The 22,457-nt window shown below is 38.7% G+C and overlaps 1 protein-coding gene across 1 annotated transcript in view; it reads left to right on the forward strand.

Moving 5' to 3' along the window:
- elna (elastin a) overlaps window positions 1-22,457 on the forward strand; it is an 86,732-nt gene that overhangs the window by 41,578 nt on the left and 22,697 nt on the right. Inside the window, exons 20-39 of the mRNA XM_016485605.1 lie at window positions 1,154-1,222; window positions 1,317-1,361; window positions 1,653-1,684; window positions 3,582-3,639; window positions 3,730-3,825; window positions 15,322-15,387; window positions 15,537-15,569; window positions 16,066-16,152; window positions 16,255-16,287; window positions 16,510-16,581; window positions 17,205-17,237; window positions 17,364-17,417; window positions 18,530-18,586; window positions 19,431-19,463; window positions 20,229-20,288; window positions 20,484-20,516; window positions 21,296-21,388; window positions 21,479-21,511; window positions 21,647-21,781; window positions 21,867-21,908. Of these exons, the coding sequence (XP_016341091.1) occupies window positions 1,154-1,222; window positions 1,317-1,361; window positions 1,653-1,684; window positions 3,582-3,639; window positions 3,730-3,825; window positions 15,322-15,387; window positions 15,537-15,569; window positions 16,066-16,152; window positions 16,255-16,287; window positions 16,510-16,581; window positions 17,205-17,237; window positions 17,364-17,417; window positions 18,530-18,586; window positions 19,431-19,463; window positions 20,229-20,288; window positions 20,484-20,516; window positions 21,296-21,388; window positions 21,479-21,511; window positions 21,647-21,781; window positions 21,867-21,908 (1,164 nt within the window). The remainder of the gene's footprint in view (window positions 1-1,153; window positions 1,223-1,316; window positions 1,362-1,652; window positions 1,685-3,581; window positions 3,640-3,729; window positions 3,826-15,321; window positions 15,388-15,536; window positions 15,570-16,065; window positions 16,153-16,254; window positions 16,288-16,509; window positions 16,582-17,204; window positions 17,238-17,363; window positions 17,418-18,529; window positions 18,587-19,430; window positions 19,464-20,228; window positions 20,289-20,483; window positions 20,517-21,295; window positions 21,389-21,478; window positions 21,512-21,646; window positions 21,782-21,866; window positions 21,909-22,457) is intronic.

Below are 22,457 nucleotides of genomic sequence, written 5' to 3' on the forward strand. Positions count from 1 at the left end.
TATATATATATAATTGTTATTATTATTACAATTATTATATTATTGTTGCTTTTGTTAAAATAATCACAAGATGTTCAAAAGATGAATATTCAGTTTTTTTCCCCCAGTAGTCTGTTTTATTCAAACAATTATGAACTTTTTGAATTTAGATACAGAAGAACTTTGCCTGTTGAATATTAAAAACAAATGAACAAACAAAAAATCTGGATCTCCATGATGATTACTCAGTACATCATTACTCGGGTAATGATTATATGATTTATTCAATGTTTAATAATCTGAGTTTGAATATTATTTTGCGTGATCTTTATAGCCATAGTGAAAGCAACAATAGATATTTTACCTCAGATCTTGAAAATAAATTAAAGCAAACTTGTACGTTAAAACTGTAAACTCACTGATAACCAACACGTGTATTCCATAACAAATATATCAGTCACTCACTCACTCACTCAAAACTGTTCAGTCCATTCACATTTGAATCATCTATTTTCCGTGTCCACTTTTCATGTTGAGAAATGTCAATGCCTGTTGATGCTTTACTTTTCTTGAATTATTTTTTTTATTGAATAAACACCTGGGGTTGTGTTTGTTTTCTTTTAACAACTATCTAGCAGTTTTTAATGTTTTTCTGTAGGAGAAGGTACCTTCCCGCCATGCAATTCGAAATACCTCTAGTTTTGCTTTCTTCCAGCTGCGCTCCATTTTCCGCACTGCTCTCTTTAGGGTGCAAGTGTGCTTGTTATACCACAGTGTCGGACTGTTTTTCTTAATCTTCCTTAAGCATAAAGGAGCAACCAAATGCTCTTTTCTAAAGTGCTAGAAAAGAGAGTCCATAGTTTCTGTTACATCATCAAGATTTTCTGAGCTATTGGATATGCTGAGGAATTTAGATAAGTCAGGAAGATTACTTACAAATAAGTCTTTTGTGGTAGAAGTGATGGTTCTACCATATTTGTAACAAGTAGTTAAATTTACAGATTTAGATATATGGAGTACACACGAGACTAGATAATGATCTGAGATATCATCGCTCTGCTGCAGAATTTCAATGCCATTAACATAAATTCCATGTGACAGTATTAAATCTAGAGTATGATTTTGACAATGTCAACCAATAATCTAAATCTGATAGCAAACCTTCTTTCACTAGGTGCTGGTCCTGGTGTTACTGGTATTGGTGGTGTACCAGGCGCAGGTGGACTCTTTCCTGGGGCAGGGGGTGAGATAAATTCTGTGCAGTAGTGCTAAATGACAGTCACTTTATTAGAATGATTCACCACTGATAACTGTTTTGTGTTTTCCCATGTGTCAAGGTCCTGGTGCCCTCTCCCCTGCTCAGGCAAAAGCTGCTAAATATGGTAAGCATGTATCCATATTTAGGATCCTTCGTATTCAGATATACCATGGTTCTAATTTCTGCTTCTGGGGGGCCACTGTCCTGCAGAGTTTCAATCCAGGTACTGTAGCTTAAACCCCAATCAAACACACCCAAACAAGCCAGTCAATGTCTTTACGATGGCTAGAAAAGTACAGGCAGGGTTGGAACTAAACTCTGCAGGACAGTGGTCCTCCAAGAGGAGGAATAAAGAACCATGACATATAGCATTGGAAATGTCAAACTGAGAGATCATGGCCCTGCCTTGTTCCAGGTGCAGGAGTAGTTCCTGGTGGTGCTGGGATTGTGCCAGGAGCTGGAGGGGTTTATCCTGCAACGGGAGGTTAAAAAAAACTGTCTATACAAAATATCTAGAAGAACATTAAAACATTATAATGATCATGGAGTCTCAAAACCATTTATTTTTTCTAAGGTCTTACTCCCGCTCAAGCCAAAGCAGCTAAATATTCCCAACATTTCAGTGGGGCAGCTGGAACTGGTGTTGGAGGACTGTACCCTGGAGCTGGAGGTGAGTGAGAACAAACAATCAAATCACTTCTTGACAAAATATCCATAGCCACGTTTCCACTGTCGGACCAAAAGCGAGCGTGCTAGTGTGTGCCAGGGCCAGTCGCATTTCCACTGTCACTTCCGGGGCTTGATCGTGCCTCATCGGGGCTTCCTCGGGGCCAACGCCCAGGGTTTTTTGTCCCGCCAAATACCTTGGGCCAAAGCGGGCCAACTGGGGCTTGAGGCGTGGTCAAGGTGAAAGGCGGAGTTTATCTCCGGTAAGCGAGTAGTCAGGTAAGAGTGTCTGCGGCAAGATGCGCATTTCGCTGTATTACGTCGTGCAAAGAACTCGAACTAAACTGAAAATGGAGAATCGCCAGTACTGGTCTGTGGAAGATACCAGGGCTCTTCTAAGCATTTGGGCAGAGGACAATGTACAATGCCAGTTTGATGGCGTCTGCAGGAACGAAGATGTAATAAAATACATCACTGCTGAACTCGCAAAGCTAAGTATCCAGCGCATTATGATGAAAGTTCAAGAAATAAGTTAAAGAAATTGCGGGTGCAGTATAAAGCCATAAAAACACACAATGGACAAAGCGGTGCCCAGAGAAGGTCCTTTCCATGATTTGACATTATGGACAGTGTGCTGGGTCACCGTCCCTCCATTAGTGGAGAGACCACTCGGGATACTATGGCAGCTACAACAGTCGGTGAGTTAATTTACCTTGCTAGCAACCCAACGTAACATGCAAAACAGATAAAATATTGCTAGTGACTGACATGCATGTGTACTTATTTATGTATTTATTTTTGATTTTGTTTTTTTTTTTGTGTTAGAAATGGAATCTCAGAGCGATTTCTTGGAGTCTGAAGTTGAGCAAGGACCGTTTACACCTTCGCTGCTAACATCTACACCTGGTATGCTACTATAAACAGATTCCACCAAAGAATTATTGCATATTTGTATGTTTGTTGTCAGTAAATAATTATGCCTAAATGTATGTTTATTACAAAGACACGACAGTCCCCAAGACATTACAGTAATCAGAGGGGGATCACATCACATTCCACAAAGGACCAGACCAGATAATTTGGAGTGTAATGTACCTGCTAAATAGATTGATCAAACCTTACAGATATCACAATACCTGAATTCAGAGTACATCTCAGATGTGGAGCTTATTGTTCATGTATTTTTTTTTTCTGTTTGCGCGACATAACACAGCAACAGCTGGAAGAAGAGCTTGAGTTAAGAAGAGAAGAAATGAACAAAGAAATGATGATGAGAAGAGAGGACGAGTTGAACATGCGAAGTCTGAACTACCGAGGACGCAAGTCCAAAATTTGTGTACTTGGTATTAAGAAATGGTCTTGGACTGGGAAGAGCAGTTGCGCACAGTCCTACGTCACTAGACTATTTGCTTAATCTTCACGGTACTTTAGGCCACGATGGAAACGCAGACAGCAACAGGTCTGGGGGAAAAAAAGTTCCTGGGACAAATTGTTCCAGGTAATTTCGGTGGAAAAGCAGCTAATGCCTTTATGATTACTAGAAAAGTACAGGCAGGGTTGGAACTAAACTCTGCAGGACAGTGGTCCTCCAAGAGCAGGAATAAAGAACCATGACATATAGCATTGGAAATGTCAAACTGAGAGATCATGGCCCTGCCTTGTTCCAGGTGCAGGAGTAGTTCCTGGTGGTGCTGGGATTGTGCCAGGAGCTGGAGGGGTTTATCCTGCAACGGGAGGTTAAAAAAAACTGTCTATACAAAATATCTAGAAGAACATTAAAACATTATAATGATCATGGAGTCTCAAAACCATTTATTTTTTCTAAGGTCTTACTCCCGCTCAAGCCAAAGCAGCTAAATATTCCCAACATTTCAGTGGGGCAGCTGGAACTGGTGTTGGAGGACTGTACCCTGGAGCTGGAGGTGAGTGACAACAAACAATCAAATCACTTCTTGAGGCACTTAGAAGCCACTGCACAAAATATCCATAGCCACGTTTCCACTGTCGGGCCAAAAGCGAGCGTGCTAGTGTGTGCCAGGGCCAGTCGCATTTCCACTGTCACTTCTGGGGCTTGATCGTGCCTCATCGGGGCTTCCTCGGGGCCAACGCCCAGGGCTTTTTGGCCCGCCAAATACCTTGGGCCAAAGCGGGCCAACTGGGGCTTGAGGCGTGGTCAAGGTGAAAGGCGGAGTTTATCTCCGGTAAGCGAGTAGTCAGGTAAGAGTGTATGCGGCAAGATGCACATTTCGGTGTATTACGTCGTGCAAAGAACTCGAACTAAACTGAAAATAGAGAATCGCCAGTACTGGTCTGTGGAAGATACCAGGGCTCTTCTAAGCATTTGGGCAGAGGACAATGTACAATGCCAGTTTGATGGCGTCTGCAGGAACGAAGATGTAATAAAATACATCACTGCTGAACTCGCAAAGCTAAGTATCCAGCGCATTATGATGAAAGTTCAAGAAATAAGTTAAAGAAATTGCGGGTGCAGTATAAAGCCATAAAAACACACAATGGACAAAGCGGTGCCCAGAGAAGGTCCTTTCCGTGATTTGACATTATGGACAGTGTGCTGGGTCACCGTCCCTCCATTAGTGGAGAGACCACTCGGGATACTATGGCAGCTACAACAGTCGGTGAGTTAATTTACCTTGCTAGCAACCCAACGTAACATGCAAAACAGATAAAATATTGCTAGTGACTGACATGCATGTGTACTTATTTATGTATTTATTTTTGATTTTGTTTTTTTTTTTGTGTTAGAAATGGAATCTCAGAGCGATTTCTTGGAGTCTGAAGTTGAGCAAGGACCGTTTACACCTTCGCTGCTAACATCTACACCTGGTATGCTACTATAAACAGATTCCACCAAAGAATTATTGCATATTTGTATGTTTGTTGTCAGTAAATAATTATGCCTAAATGTATGTTTATTACAAAGACACGACAGTCCCCAAGATATTACAGTAATCAGAGGGGGATCACATCACATTCCACAAAGGACCAGACCAGATAATTTGGAGTGTAATGTACCTGCTAAATAGATTGATCAAACCTTACAGATATCACAATACCTGAATTCAGAGTACATCTCAGATGTGGAGCTTATTGTTCATGTATTTTTTTTTTCTGTTTGCGCGACATAACACAGCAACAGCTGGAAGAAGAGCTTGAGTTAAGAAGAGAAGAAATGAACAAAGAAATGATGATGAGAAGAGAGGAACTGGATTTTGAGGCACAACTGAGACGGGAAGAGATGTCTCAGAGAAAGAAGGAAGCTGAGGCTTTTGCTTCGGTCGTCACAAATTTGGCAACAGCTCTTCTCCAGAGAAAGTAGATGGACACTACAGCTTTTCTGTTTGCTTTAAAGCACACTGTCTTAGTTTCTTATTTTTAAATTATTTTTATTTATTATTATCTGTTTATAAATAGTATGTTTCACAAACACCTGTTTGTTGTGTATACACATTTTCAAAGCACGCTTGTATTTGTTCACTGATACACATTTAATATATGAATAAAGTTATAACTTTGCTGTTTTACTGGAGGCTATTGGAAGTTATTGCATAATGCCGAGTTCACACTGCACGATTTTTCACTCGCCGACAGGTTTTGCAAAATCGCCCAACAAATGCCCGAAATCGGAGGCAAATCGATGCTCGTTCACGCGAGTGACAATCACGCAGTGTGAATTATCAAAGACGCGATCGATTCACAATCACGCAGTGTGCAATGATTTCTGACTGAAAACGACATCGGCGATGGCCTACAGCCAACGAGAGACCAAGATACAAGGCAGAGGGAAGTTCGGGGAGGAGTTATAGACCAGAATATCAGTATTTTAATAGATATATGAACAATTATATCATACAGAAACAAGCACAAACATTTGCTTGACCAGCCACAACATCAGCATACGGACCAGTGTTGCCAAATCCGCGATTGCCGCAGGTTGTTTTTTATGTCAGCAGGTTGAAGCGACACCAATAACGTGATATTTAGGCCCTGGAATGTGAATTGTACCTGGGGAACCCCGCCAAAAAAATGTGTATTTTACCCCCCGAACGTGATTTTTACTGGGGGACCCCTCGAAAGCAATTGGGCTATTTTCAGGCTAGTTTTGAGTAGTCATTGGGCGGGTTTTGTAGCTGTCGTCGTATTAATGTTAATGTATTAATATTAATGTTACTTAATAAAAATAGTCATTAATTTTTGTTAGTCCATGTCAGTTCACGGTGCACTTACTCATGTCAGAACATAAAGCTTTTGATTTTAATAACTAGCAAATGCCAATATGATAAAAGTAAAAGTGAGTGCACAAAAATCTAAAAGACTTTGTGTCTCAAATTTACAAACTGTTAATTCATTGCTATTCAAAAAAGGTCCTATTCAAATAGAATCACTTATACTATCACGCAGATATTGATATGGACAATTATGCTTTTATGATAAGCACATTACTTACATGGCTATCTGATGGGTGCCTTTTGTTCCCTGTTTAAATCAGGTCCTATTCAGTAAGAGTGATGATTTACACTATCAGCTATTGTTAAAGACAACTACGCATAGTGATGGGAACATTATTTAAATGCATGTCTGATGAGTACCTTTTGTCTTTTCTTATTTAAATTTGGTCATACGCAAATAAGGTTCTATATAAACTGCTTTACATCGTCAAAAAAAAAAACACTAACCGACAAACCTTAATAACGTTAACACACACATTTGTACCTAAATAAAGACATTAAAAAAGTTATACTAGAAGTAGAACTGTGTAGTTATTTGTTTTCAATAGTCTGTAGATAGTATGATGGCAATGTAGTGTGTATTATTGTATTATTGAAATGATTTTGTTTGATGTAATACCAGTTGGATGAAAGATTTGTGTGTAGGTCATAAAAACAGACAACCAAAGCTTCTTTTCAAGTAATTTATTTGTAGCACACACAATGTAATGATGTCTTACAAATATTGCTGTTGCATGAACAACTGTAGCAGAGCACTTCTTACATCAGAACGGACATCACCAACATAACAAGATGGGCATTCAGCATCTTCATCACGGCCACCACCCCACTCTGGCACAAATCTAGCCATGTATAATTCACACAGGTTGTGCAATGTACAACATGTCTCCACCATATCACATTTACATTGCAGTCATTTCTTTTACTGAGACACTTCCACCATCCTATCAACCTCCCAAATGCATGCTCAACCACACAACGGGCTCGACTTGTTCTCACGTTGTATAGTTCTTGACCCTCTGTAAGCCGGCCAGTGTCAGGATATGGTTTTAACAACCATTTCTGCAATGGGTAAGCAGAGTCACAAAGAATAAAGTAGCCTACATCAGTTCCACAAATATTTGTTACTCTGCCAGAGAAGGCATTACTGTCTGAGGCCCAAGTCCAAAGGCGTGACTTTCTGAGGACGCTAGCATTGTGTTCCCTTCCTGGCTGTCCAACATTCAGGTCCCAGAACATCCCTTTGCCATCTACAACTGCTTGTAAAATGATGGAGTGCCAGTCTTTTCTATTGAGATTGGTATTGTGGAGGTTTCAAAATAGGGACGTGAGAACCATCAATAGCACCCACGCACAGTGGAATTCCAAACCTCTCCTTAAAATAATCTGCCATCACAGACAGTTGGGCTTGATCAGGTGTTTTGATAAATTTTGGGCGAAGTATTGCAATCACAGCCTTGCAAAAGTCATGCACACAGTGGCAAACAGAGGTCCTCTGATGAGTACCTTTTGTCTTTTCTTATTTAAATTTGGTCATACGCAAATAAGGTTCTATATAAACTGCTTTACATCGTCAAAAAAAAAAAACACTAACCGACAAATGCTTAATAACATGTTAACACACACATTTGTACCTAAATAAAACTTTACAGTATAAAATAGGAAAAATAGTGTGTAATAATGAAAAAGGACAACAGTAAACACTCAATTTCTGTTAAAGTCAGTTCATCATTGATTCAGTGATCGTCCAGCTCAGTTCAGTTTAAATAGTATGTGCAATCAAGTTGACAATTTCGCTGGAAGTTAAGTGTCCCTAACTAAGCCAGCCAGAGGCGACAGCGGCAAGGAACCAAAACTCCATCAGTGACAGAAATCGAGAAAAAAATCCTTGAGAGAAACCAGGCTCAGTCGGGGGCCAGTTCTCCTCTGGCCAGACAAAACCAGCAGTTTAATTCCAGTCAGATTGTGCAGAGGAGTCTTCTGGTTCCCGTGGTCTTGTCCCGGTGGCCATCTAGGAGACAAGGTCTTCACTTGGGATCTGTCTTTGTGGCTCATCTAGTTGTCCTGGTCTCTGCTGACATTCAGGGATGTAGAGGTCATCTCTAGGATAAGTACTGGATCTGGGTGACTGCAGTGACCATCTGATCTGGATACAGTCTGCATCTGGGTGGCTAAGTTGACCTCAGAATAAGAACGAAACAGACTAATATTAGCGTAGATGCCATTCTTCTTATGATGTAACAAGTACGTTGGGTGTTATGGGAGGTGTTCCCGGTTCCGGATGACCTAAATAATGCAGACTAACAATCCTTTAAGAGAATAATAGAAATGTGTTAGTGTGTTATGTGTAAGCCAGGTTAAAGAGATGGGTCTTTAATCTAGATTTAAACTGACAGACTGTGTCTGCCTCCCGAACAATGTTTGGTAGATTGTCCCCGAGTTTGGGCGCTAAATATGAAAAGGTTCTGCTGCCCACAGTTGATTTTTATATTCTAGGTATTACCAGTAGCACTGATAGTGGGATACAACCACATTTGGATGATAAGAGCAGGTCATTTTTAACTCTAAAGAGAGCAGTCTCTATATTATGATACAGTCTAAATCCAGACTGGAAAACCTCATAGATACCATTTTTCTCTAGGAGGGAACATAGTTGTGAGGATACTACCTTTTCTAGTATCTTTGACAGAAAATGTACGTTCAAACTGTAAACTCATTGAGAACCAACATGTGTATTCCATAACAAAGATATCAGTCACTCACTCATTCACTCAAAACTGTTCAGTCCATTCACATTTGAATCATCTATTTTACGTGTCCACTTTTCTTTTCTACAGACTCACCATGTTTTTGCTGTCACATCGTATCTACAGTGGACGCGACAAAGCATTGCAAATCATTTGCACATTGTGTCAGTACGTTATAAATAGAACGAGTCAGCAATTTACTGTCGGGGATTTAAGACAGCATCAGTGATTATAACGAGTTCTATTGTATTTTATTGCACCGCGCCGCGCTGCTCGCGTCCGGTGTAGACACGATGTAAGTTGATGTAGCTTTCTGATGCTACGTTTGAATTTTCATGCCACATTATTTGAAATTATCGCGGGACAAACTTTTTTCTCTCACGGGCCGGATGTGGCCCGCGGGCCGCCTAATTGAGAAATGTCAATGCCTGTTGATGCTTTATTTTTCTTGAATTATTTTTTTTATTGAATAAATGCCAGGGGTTGTGTTTGTTTTCTTTTAACAACTATCTAGCCGTTTTTAATGTTTTTCTGTAGGAGAAGGTACCTTCCCGCCATGCAATTCGAAATACCTCTAGTTTTGCTTTCTTCCAGCTGCGCTCCATTTTCCGCACTGCTCTCTTTAGGGTGCAAGTGTGCTTGTTAAACCACAGTGTAGGACTATTTTTCTTAATCTTCCTTAAGCATGAAGGAGCAACCATATGCTCTTTTCTAAAGTGCTAGAAAAGAAAGAGTCCATAGTTTCTGTTACATCATCAAGATTTTCTGAGCTATTGGATATGCTGAGGAATTTAGATAAGTCAGGAAGATTACTTACAAATAAGTCTTTTGTGGTAGAAGTGATGGTTCTACCATATTTGTAACAAGTAGTTAAATTTACAGCTTTAGATATATGGAGTACACACGAGACTAGATAATGATCTGAGATATCATCGCTCTGCTTCAGAATTTCAATGCCATTAACATAAATTCCATGTGACAGTATTAAATCTAGAGTATGATTTTGACAATGTCAACCATCTGCAGTAACGAAGATCATTGCTGAACTTGCAAAGCTAAGTATCCAGCGCACTATGATGCAAGTTCAAGAAATAAGTTAAAGAAATTGCGGGTGCAGTATAAAGCCATTGGAGTTTATCTCCGGTAAGCGAGTAGTCAGGTAAGAGTGTATGCGGCAAGATGCACATTTCGGTGTATTACGTCGTGCAAAGAACTCGAACTAAACTGAAAATAGAGAATCGCCAGTACTGGTCTGTGGAAGATACCAGGGCTCTTCTAAGCATTTGGGCAGAGGACAATGTACAATGCCAGTTTGATGGCGTCTGCAGGAACGAAGATGTAATAAAATACATCACTGCTGAACTCGCAAAGCTAAGTATCCAGCGCACTATGATGAAAGTTCAAGAAATAAGTTAAAGAAATTGCGGGTGCAGTATAAAGCCATAAAAACACACAATGGACAAAGCGGTGCCCAGAGAAGGTCCTTTCCGTGATTTGACATTATGGACAGTGTGCTGGGTCACCGTCCCTCCATTAGTGGAGAGACCACTCGGGATACTATGGCAGCTACAACAGTCGGTGAGTTAATTTACCTTGCTAGCAACCCAACGTAACATGCAAAACAGATAAAATATTGCTAGTGACTGACATGCATGTGTACTTATTTATGTATTTATTTTTGATTTTGTATTTTTTTTTGTGTTAGAATTGGAATCTCAGAGCGATTTCTTGGAGTCTGAAGTTGAGCAAGGACCGTCTACACCTTCGCTGCTAACATCTACACCTGGTATGCTACTATAAACAGATTCCACCAAAGAATTATTGCATATTTGTATGTTTGTTGTCAGTAAATAATTATGCCTAAATGTATGTTTATTACAAAGACACGACAGTCCCCAAGACATTACAGTAATCAGAGGGGGATGACATCACATTCCACAAAGGACCAGACCAGGTAATTTGGAGTGTAATGTACCTGCTAAATAGATTGATCAAACCTTACAGATCTCACAATACCTGAATTCAGAGTACATCCCAGATGTGGAGCTTATTGTTCATGTATTTTTTTTTTTTCTGTTTGCGCGACATAACACAGCAACAGCTGGAAGAAGAGCTTGAGTTAAGAAGAGAAGAAATGAACAAAGAAATGATGATGAGAAGAGAGGAGCTGGATATTGAGGCACAACTCAGACGGGAAGAGATGTCTCAGAGAGAGAAGGAAGCTGAGGCTTTTGCTTCGGTCTTCACAAATTTGGCAACAGCTCTTGTCCAGAGAAAGTAGATGGACAATACAGCTTTTCTGTTTGCTTTAAAGCACACTGTCTTAGTTTCTAATTTTTTAATTATTTGTATTTATTATTATATGTTTAGAAATAGTATGTTTCACAAACACCTGTTTGTTGTGTATACACATTTTCAAAGCACGCTTGTATTTGTTCACTGATACACATTTAATATATAAATAAAGTTATAACTTTGCTGTTTTACTGGAGGCTATTGGAAGTTATTGCATAATGCCGAGTTCACACTGCACGATTTTTCACTCGCCGACAGGTTTTGCAAAATCGCCCAACAAATGCCCGAAATCGGAGGCAAATCGATGCTCGTTCACGCGAGTGACAATCACGTAGTGTGAATTATCAAAGACGCGATCTGATAAGTGTCCAATAAGTGATATTTAGGCCCTGGAATGTGAATTGTACCAGGAGAACCCCACCAAAAAAATGTTTATTTTAGCCCCCAAATGCGATTTTTACTGGGGGACCCCCTCGAAAGCAATTGGGCTATTTTCAGGCTAGTTTTGAGTAGTAATTGGGCGGGCAGGGCAGCGGGAAGTTCGGGGAGGAGTTATATGAAACGTAGTATGCGGACCAGTGTTGCCAAATCTGCGATTGCCGCTGGTTGTTTTTTATGTCAGCAGGTTGAAGCGACACCAATAACGTGATATTTAGACCCTGGAATGTGAATTGAATATTAATGTTACTTAATAAAAATAGTCATTAATTTTTGTTAGTCCATGTCAGTTCACGGTGCACTTACTCATGTCAGAACATAAAGCTTTTGATTTTAATAACTAGCAAATGCCAATATGATAAAAGTAAAAGTGAGTGCACAAAAATCTACAAGACTTTGTGTCTCAAATTTACAAACTGTTTATTCATTGCTATTCAAAAAAGGTCCTATTCAAATAGAATCACTTATACTATCATGCAGATATTGATATGGACAATTATGCTTTTTTGATAAGCACATTACTTACATGGCTATCTGATGGGCGCCTTTTGTTTCCTGTGTAAATCAGGTCCTATTCAGTAAGAGTGATGATTTACACTATCAGCTATTGTTAAAGACAACTACGCATAGTGATGGGAACATTATTTAAATGCATGTCTGATGAGTACCTTTTGTCTTTTCTTATTTAAATTTGGTCATAGGCAAATAAGGTTCTATATAAACTGCTTTACATCGTCAAAAAAAAAAACACTAACCGACAAACCTTAATAACGTTAACACACACATTTGTACCTAAATAAAGACATTAAAAAAGTTATACTAGAAGTAGAACTGTGTAGTTATTTGTTTTCAATAGTCTGTAGATAGTATGATGCAATGTAGTGTGTATTATTGTATTATTGAAATGATTTTGTTTGATGTAATACCAGTTGGATGAAAGATTTGTGTGTAGGTCATAAAAACAGACAACCAAAGCTTCTTTTCAAGTAATTTATTTGTAGCACACACAATGTAATGATGTCTTACAAATATTGCTGTTGCATGAACAACTGTAGCAGAGCACTTCTTACATCAGAACGGACATCACCAACATAACAAGATGGGCATTCAGCATCTTCATCACGGCCACCACCCCACTCTGGCACAAATCTAGCCATGTATAATTCACACAGGTTGTGCAATAAATAAAGACATGAAAAAAGTTATACTAGAAGTAGAACTGTGTAGTTATTTGTTTTCAATAGTCTGTAGATAGTATGATGGCAATGTAGTGTGTATTATTGTATTATTGAAATGATTTTGTTTGATGTAATACCAGTTGGATGAAAGATTTGTGTGTAGGTCATAAAAACAGACAACCAAAGCTTCTTTTCAAGTAATTTATTTGTAGCACACACAATGTAATGATGTCTTACAAATATTGCTGTTGCATGAACAACTGTAGCAGAGCACTTCTTACATCAGAACGGACATCACCAACATAACAAGATGGGCATTCAGCATCTTCATCACGGCCACCACCCCACTCTGGCACAAATCTAGCCATGTATAATTCACACAGGTTGTGCAATGTACAACATGTCTCCACCATATCAACAACAACATTTACATTGCAGTCATTTCTTTTACTGAGACACTTCCACCATCCTATCAACCTCCCAAATGCATGCTCAACCACACAACGGGCTCGACTTGTTCTCACGTTGTATAGTTCTTGACCCTCTGTAAGCCGGCCAGTGTCAGGATATGGTTTTAACAACCATTTCTGCAATGGGTAAGCAGAGTCACAAAGAATAAAGTAGCCTACATCAGTTCCACAAATATTTGTTACTCTGCCAGAGAAGGCATTACTGTCTGAGGCCCAAGTCCAAAGGCGTGACTTTCTGAGGACGCTAGCATTGTGTTCCCTTCCTGGCTGTCCAACATTCAGGTCCCAGAACATCCCTTTGCCATCTACAACTGCTTGTAAAATGATGGAGTGCCAGTCTTTTCTATTGAGATTGGTATTGTGGAGGTTTCAAAATAGGGACGTGAGAACCATCAATAGCACCCACGCACAGTGGAATTCCAAACCTCTCCTTAAAATAATCTGCCATCACAGACAGTTGGGCTTGATCAGGTGTTTTGATAAATTTTGGGCGAAGTATTGCAATCACAGCCTTGCAAAAGTCATGCACACAGTGGCAAACAGAGGTCCGACTGACAGCAAACAGGTTAGCGACTGTCCTGTACTCCATGGTTGAAGCAAGTTTATACAATGCAATGGCTACCCGTTTCTCCAGAGGAATGCATAACCGGTATGATGTGTCTTGTCGCTGTAGTGCAGGCCTCAGAGTTGTACAAATGTTTCTGAATGTTTCTCTGTAAACTCTGAAGTCCTCTAGCCACTGCTCATCTGTGAATCTTTGAGCAGTGATCTCCCACCAGTCCCTTGTTCGGTGATAGGCCCACACCTCTGAGGTCCGCATTATATTGGTGTAGTAGTGATGCATCATCTGAAAAATAATAGAATGAAAGGTAAACATTAATTATCTAGTTGTTATAGATCTACATATGAATATAAATGTCAAAACATATACATAGATCCATCATTTGCAAGATAATAATATAAAACGTAAACAATACTTCCCTAGTCATGTTAAATATCTGTATATTAACATACACATGTATAAATAGATGTACTGAATCATCAGAAAAATACTACAATGAAAGGTATGCTTTACTGCACTAATTATCATAAAGATCTATATTAACATAAATGTTTAAACATATATGTATAAACAGATGTACTATCCGAAGAATAGTTCAATGGATGGCTAACATTACTTCTCTAATTATGTGATGTCATGCTAGCAAAACATCTGTTTTTGAGCAGTAAAGTGCTTAAGCTTACGTTAAAGAACAATAATCAAAACAACTCATGTTACTTATGTTACATGTTACTTATATCTCATAGGGCTAAGTTATATGTTATCAGGTTAGGGTCGCATCAAATATAAGATAACAATAATTAACTATATTTTGTAATTGAACAACATTTACCATTTCCATGGCTGAGCCTCCATCATCGCATCTTGGCTTCGCTGCCTCATCTTCGACCAAGAAAACACCTAAAGGAGCAAACAAACAGCTGCTTCGGTTCTCTCCATGTTGTTCGTTCGATGATGACACTATAGTGCCCTACCTGAATAATGTTCATTCTTCCCGCTGAAAGGGGAGGGGTTTTGTGACGTTTGATCCAAGGAGGTGTGTAAAGGCTTTAGGTTTGCGCTGCGGGGCTACTGGCTCGACAGTGGAAACAAAGCTTGCTTTTGGCCTTGGTGCTTGTGGCTCGAGGCCATTGGCCCCGCCCGGCATACTGTTAGCCCTGGCTCGCACTGACCCGACAGTGGAAAAGAGGCTCATGAGTACAACTGTACACTGTGCTTTGTCTTCAGATTTCAGATGTATCTGATTTCACATGTACATGCACCTAAACATCAGTTTTACATTTTGGTCATGCAATCTCTTCTGCCTATGATGGTGCTTCTTGGTTCCAAAATTGGCCATTATACATACATACATACATACATACTACATGCCCTTAAGATCAAGTGACTCAGAAGTGACTGAATGGATTTTAATATCCCAGGGGCATTTTTCAAAGTAGTAGATTGGTTTGCTGCTTATTTTATTAAAATGTTTTGAAAAGGTGCACCAGTTGGTGGAGTAGTGGGGGGAGCCGGGGGAATTCCTGGAACAGCACCAGGGGCTGGAGGTGAGTTTTACACTACATTAATATTGCATCTGATGAAACCTACAGTTCATGTTATAATGTGAAAATGTTGCTAATAATGAAGTGTTAATATTTTGGACAAAGTTCATGAAATAATAATTATAGAAATTACTTTACAAATTATTTTTTAGTGTATCCAGGTGGAGTGAAGCCTCCTAAATATGGTAAGAGCTTTTACACATCTTTCAGGTGTAAATGTGATTTAATAATGTAGTGCGGACGAACACACAAAAAAAAGGGAAAAAAACAGTTTAACACCTTTGCTTGCAATTCTCTTCCAGTTATGGTTTATAGGTGCATGACTTTTTGATTCAGACACTGCATGTACAGGACAGGTTTGAGTAGGCTGGGGAGTCTGGACAATAGCAAGAACTTGGTGCTGCAAGCTGCTAGTGTTTTAGTCTTGCTAGCATGTTCATTAGTGTTATATATATGAAAAAACATAGTTTGCCATGGTATTTTTCAAAGAGTGAGTAAGATAAGGAAAGTATAACTTTCAACAAGTAGTCAGTACAAGTGGAGTACTTGGGATAGTTAGGTAGAAAGTGTTATTATTCTAAAATAGCACTTTCAGATCACTTTTACTGAACATCTTGTATGTTATAATAAAATCAAAAGAAATAAATTGACACTGCATGGCTGCACATGTCATGTCTGTAGGAGGAGCAAGAGGGGCTGGTGTTGTCCCAGGCTATGGTTCTGTTGCTGGGTTCGGAGGAGTTCCTGGAGCTGTGCCTGGGGCTGGAGGTCTGAATATGTTCAACTGTCTCTCAATTTCTTAAGCTAATTTTGTTTCTCATTATAGTTTATTTTGGGTTGATGTTTAGTAATAGTGATAAATGTTTTTAGGGTTAGGAGCTGGCGCCAAACCTCCTAAATATGGTATGGGTCTGACAATTTTCTATGATTTAGGTGCATTGGTAATGCTATGTAAGATAAATCCAATTGTTTGTGCTTTTTATTTAGCCATTTGCACTGGGATTTTGTAATAGAGCTTTGTGTTGACATTATAATAAAAAAACATTTGACTTATTAAGCTGTACTTAAATAAAGGATTGTTGGTAGGGTATTGTCCAGTCAAAAATTAAGCTATTGTGGCCTCAGGAGTGCCTGGAGGAACAGGTTTGGGGGTCCCCGGAGGAGTACCAGGAGGAGTACCAATAACTGGAGCAGGAGGTATCACTGTTTCATTCTGTTACATCACTGTTACATCCACAGCCATATCACCCTGCAGCCCAAGACTGGTTGCCCACTGAAGCTAAGCAGGGTTGAGCTGGTCAGTACCTGGATGGGAGACCTCCTGGGAAAACTAGGTTGCTGCTGGAAGAAGTGTTAGTGAGGCCAGCAGGGGGCGCTCACCTTGTGGTCTGTGTGGGTCCTAATGCCCCAGTATAGTGACGTGGACACTATACTGTCAAAAAGCACCGTCCTTCGGATGAGACATTAAACCGAGGTCCTGACTCTCTGTGGTCGTTAAAAATCCCATGGCACTTCTGGTACTGTGGCTGGATCCAGGTGGATGCTGCACTCTGGTGGTGGTTGAAGAGAGATCCCCCCACATGATTGTTAAGCGCTTTGGGTGTACAGCAATACACAATGAAGCGCTATATAAATGCATCATTCATTCTGCATAAAAGCATGATGAAATGTAAAAGGCAAAATATTATATGACATGTTAGAAATGTTAATTATTTTAAACCTCTTTTTGAAATTTTGGATTAAAATGTATGGACCTCAGCATGTGTTTTTTTTTAATGTTTTTTGTTTTTTGCTCAACTGTTCATATTTCTGTGTTTAAGCATACCCTGCTGGTGCCAAGGCTCTAAAATATGGTATTTGTATTCATTGATTATATATAGATATATAGATATAAGCAATATATATATATATATATATATATATAAGCAAGATCTTAGTAACATTGAATTTACTGCTCTAAATAAAAATTATTTGTCTAGGTTTGGGTGCTGGTGGTGGTTTACCAGGTAGGACTGGTGTTGTGCCTGGAATAGGTAAGCAAAAATGCCTTTCAGTGAGCAGAGCTATAATGACTATAACAGCTCTTTATATTGTGAGTAAATATGCTTATTAAAACAAAAAACAAAAGACATTATTTATAAGACATTATAAGACATTGAATTTAGGTAATCAACAGTTTTCATTTAGAGACTGCTTGGATTTCTTTCTTTTTTTTTTCTTCAGTAATTTTTCCTGGTTTACACTGTTTTTGATTTTGCCTAGCCATGTACAAACATTTTTCTATTTAATATTTGAAGAGTCTGTTGCAACCCCAAATCAAAAAGCCTGTTAAATTACTTTTGGCTTTGAAGACATAAATCAATTTGTGTACTGTAAACATGTTCCTTGAAACAGATTGTTCTTGAATGTTTAAAAATGTTTGAAAATGTTTAAAAATGTAGCTCATGTTCAATGGACTGAAACCATGACCAAGCATGTTTGTCTTATTAATATGTTGCTTTACTCAAAATAAGCTTGCTGCTGTGAAAGAACTGGCACCACTTTTTGTTTTGTAGTCTATGGGAATGGAACTGGGGCCCGATTATTAGGTCCAGATGTAACAAATGAACCTCTTAAACTATACAGGTGTGCAAATCAGCACTATTTGTTTAGTTCTGTGGAATGTTTGTGATTTGTAATCAGCAAATTAGACATTAGGAATTACATAAAGTGGAAATAAAGTAAAACTGAAGCAGTATAAGCAAACTATAGTTCCGCTGCAGACGTATAAGATGGTTTGTTGACTACCTTTGTCGGCTGACTAGTAAAAATGGGTAGACATGCAAGTTCTAAGGAGCAATTATAGACTTGAGATTTGGAAATGGTTTATCAATAAATTTTCATTTATAAAATTTTCGTTTACTAACATTTTCCAATACATATTTTTTAGTTTGGCAGTTAGAGAATGGACCTCTTTTGAAGAGTCCGTGACTCTTTAAAATATCTAATCAGATCATTTTGCTGAACATGTTTTCATTTTCACTCTTGTCTACTTTTATCAAAACATGTGGCACTTTAATGCCCTGCAACGTTTAATGATATTCCATTGCTCCAGAATATACAAGTTATGATAACATGTCCTTCCTTCTGTCATTGTTGTCATCAGGTTTGGGTGGAGCTGGTGGAGTCCCAGGTGGAGTTGGAATAGGAACTGGATATGGAGGTAAAATATTACATTTCCAAATATACAGCCAGTACAATACAACATTAACCCTGATGAGACAACATGATGTGCTGTAATTCTTGCCGTGTTCTAAACTTGCTCAGAAATATACAAGTTAGTAGCTATGCAGCCGAGCCTTGACTTGATGCAGACAGAGAATGGTATCCCATGTAGTGAGACGAGGAATAACATGCAGTCTCTCTCTTTGGTTCACTGAACTTCAAATGCACCGCTGCATAGCAAGGGTAGGATCTTCAGATAGGAAGGGTCTGATCTTCCTTTTGTAGTAAAGCTACCTCATATTGTTGATGAGACTAGATGAATAATGATGGTGTTGCACTGGACTTGCCAGGAAGACCAGAAGCTCAGTCTTCAGCTGGAGTTGGTGTAGTTGGAGCACTAGTTGGAGATGGTGTAGTTGAATCCAGGCTGAGGCAAGTAAAGATGCAGTCACTTTGTGATCATAAGACTGCATGTCTTTATGTTATGAGAAAAAAAATCTACCTGGATGATAGGTGCCAGTGTAGTTGTGTATATCAAGAAATGGAGGGGGCCAAGAACCAGACCCTGAGGTACACCAGTAGTTAACTGATGCGACTAAGAAACCCCTTCACTCTAAGGTATTCTGAAAAGATAAAAATATGAGGTACAATAGAACTCAAACCAGCAGGGTTCAATTCCCATGATATTCAGACAGTAGCGAGGAACTGGTCCCAGACAGGTCCAGCAGAAAGAAGTGGATGATTTCTCGCCAGTCACAGAATGATGGATAGATTTTCTCAGATGTGTATTTGTATAGATGCTTTTTTTACCCAAAGTAAAAGCAGATTTCATATTTTCACAGGATATGGGACTGGGGCAAAACCACCTAAATATGGTAATTATTTTTAATTTTTATAATAAATAGGAGTTTCAATATACTACAGAAACTCTCTAAACCAGGGGTCTCCAATCCTGCTCCTGGAGAGCTAATTTCTTGTTGACTTCAGTTCCAGCCCTGCTCCTACAAACCTGCCAGTTATTTTCCAATAATCCTGAACACCCTGATTAACTAGTTAAGGTGTGTTTGGTTGGCACTAAACTCTTGCCTACCCCTGCTCTAAACTGAAATAAAGGTTGGCATGAAATGAAAATGTGTTTTTATAAATGCAGGTTATAGACCTTATTATGAATGATTGACATTCTCAAATTGAAAACAAATTTGATTAAATTTTTAATCAAAATGTCATAACTCAAATCCAGACCCACCAATCTGAACATTTTTTATGTCTTTGTTAATGAAAAACTGATTCTGATCATCATCTCATTAGGAGAGAGTTCCATGAACTGAACTGAATGTGTCAGATAAAAAAAAGACATACAAAATGTTTAGAGCAGTAGGTTCATAGGACCAGGATTTTCTCTAGCGACGTATGCAGGATTTCTCTTAAACTCCACTCCTGCAAGCTCACACTCATCTCTTTCATCTTTCTTTTGAGAACCACGCTCACAAATCAACATCCAATCAACATCCAAGGCATAGAACCAAACCACGCTCTATTTTATCATAGTCCACTACACTTGGATGTGCATTACGGAAAAACAGATCTGTCACTATTTCTGTTTCGTCGTGATTTTAATGACAAATCTCATCCATGGGCAGGTGTTCCCGGTGGAGTACCCGGTGGAGTACCAGGTGGAGTACCTGGAGGTGTACCTGGAGGTATTTTTATTATATATACAGTTGCGCCATTTATTTAAGACATTAAAATTACAGTTCACTTGTGCTTAAATCCTAAAAGTCTTACATTTAAAAGATTTAAATTTGACTAAATTCTCATAACAATTAAGCAAGCATTATAAATCATAAATTGTGAACTAAAAGATTATTCTCTTAAATTAATTTATGGTGTTGCAGGGTATCCAGCAGGAGTTAAACCTCCGAAATATGGTGAGAGAACATTTTGTATGTCTATCTAAAAAAGTATTTTAAGATTTTATATTTAGGTTTTTTATATTTATTAAATGTTTACACCAAAACAAATGAATAGCTCTTTTGAAAAACATCTGAAATCATATTCACTGGAGGTGTACAGCCTACTCATGATATAAATATATGAGTAGTTTAGGACACTGCCTATTTAGGGCAAATTAAAATTGTTAAAACTTAATTATTTCTACCAAAGATGCATGTAGAAATGCAAGTAACCATTCGTGAAAATATACCTCAATTACATAATGTCTATTACAATATTTTTATGAACTTCAATACATTAATTTGATTATAGAAAAAAAAATAAAACATTTGTTTGTTGACCAGCAAAATTATGAACATTTAATAGAAAATTTAGAAAAACTGACCATTCTTTTGATTACAATAAAATATTGTATGCATATTACTTGCATATTGACTGTTTATTAGTTGCTATAAAGCACATATTAATGCATGTCCATATTCTAGATCCCTTAACCCTACCCCATACCTAAACATAACTATTACAACAACTACATTACTTACTCCCAATAAGCAGCAAATTAAACGTGTATTGAGGGAAAACTCTTAATATTTAATAGTGAATATGTGTCCCCTAATCTAAAGTGTTACCAAAATTACTAGCCATAGCAGCTGCCTGTACATTTTTTCAAAAGAATCATAATAAACTGTAGTAAAGGAGATGTTAGTGCAAACTATGTGGTAACGATATGAATGGTGACATGGGTTGCCTGCAGGAGTTGCAGGAGGAGCAGGTACAGTACCTGGTGCAGCAGGAGTGCCACTGCCTGGAACTGGGACGGGACTGATACCAGGAGCCGGGGTTGGAGGTACTTGATTCAACTGACCCATGATCAGGTCACTATCAATGTGAGATAATAATCACCAGCAATCAATAAGACTCATTTGAATGTTTTCAGGATATCCTGGTGGAGTCAAACCTCCTAAAACTGGTACAGTAGTTCATATATTAGCTTCATATATTTCTTAACAAGCTGCTTCATTTAAACCTGTGTTTACCTGCCTTTTAATAAGGTAATGCAGCATAATGGATTCCACCTGATGCACTTCTTCTCATTGTCTGCTAGGCGCTGGGATCACTGGAACTGGAATAGCAGCTCCTGGAGCAACACCTGGTGGTGACGTGGTGGTCGTACCGGGTGGCACTGGCATCGGTGTTCCTGGAGGTACTGGTCTGCCCGTTGCACCAAGTGGAAAACCAGGTACAACAAATAGGCTTAGTCCACCAAATGCCATGAAGCACATATTATGTCATGCTTGATTTGAACTAATGTGTTTGTTCCACAGCAAAGCTTCCAACGCTGGCTCCTGCAGGGACTGCTGTACCGGGTAAATACAAAACTGATTCTGTTTGATAAATGAGCAATCTCTATGCACTCTTAATTACATTTCAGTTTGTTGCCAAAGAAAGAAAGTAGTAGCTCATTCAAATAATGAACAGATTTTTGCAACAATTTTCTGCAAACAGTTACAGTACAGACAAATAATGGTGATTGAATTGGGGTCAGAATTACAGTTATTTCAAAATGAAGCATATCCATTTCATAGAGTAAACCTTTAATGAAAGAAAGAATACACATTTACTCAATAGCATCCCCTTAATGTGTGCCTTATACAAAATGTTACATACTGTATATCAGACATGTGCCAATGATGCCCAAATACGTTGTCTAGCTTGTCTAGGTTTTGTTATTTTCTGTTGTTTTTGTTATTTTTAGTTGAAAGACAGGAAGACATACAGTATATTTAGATTGGTTTTGAGGTTCAGATGATAAAATGGCAACTCTTAGGGAAAATATTACTGTATCTGTTTGCTGATCATTTGTATAAGCCTCTCTTTCCCCTGTAACTGATCGTCTTCCCCTGTCAGCTTGCTGG

This window comes from Sinocyclocheilus anshuiensis, unplaced genomic scaffold, assembly GCF_001515605.1.
Source record: "Sinocyclocheilus anshuiensis isolate Anshui unplaced genomic scaffold, SAMN03320099.WGS_v1.1 scaffold501, whole genome shotgun sequence".
Taxonomy (NCBI): Eukaryota; Metazoa; Chordata; class Actinopteri; order Cypriniformes; family Cyprinidae; genus Sinocyclocheilus; species Sinocyclocheilus anshuiensis.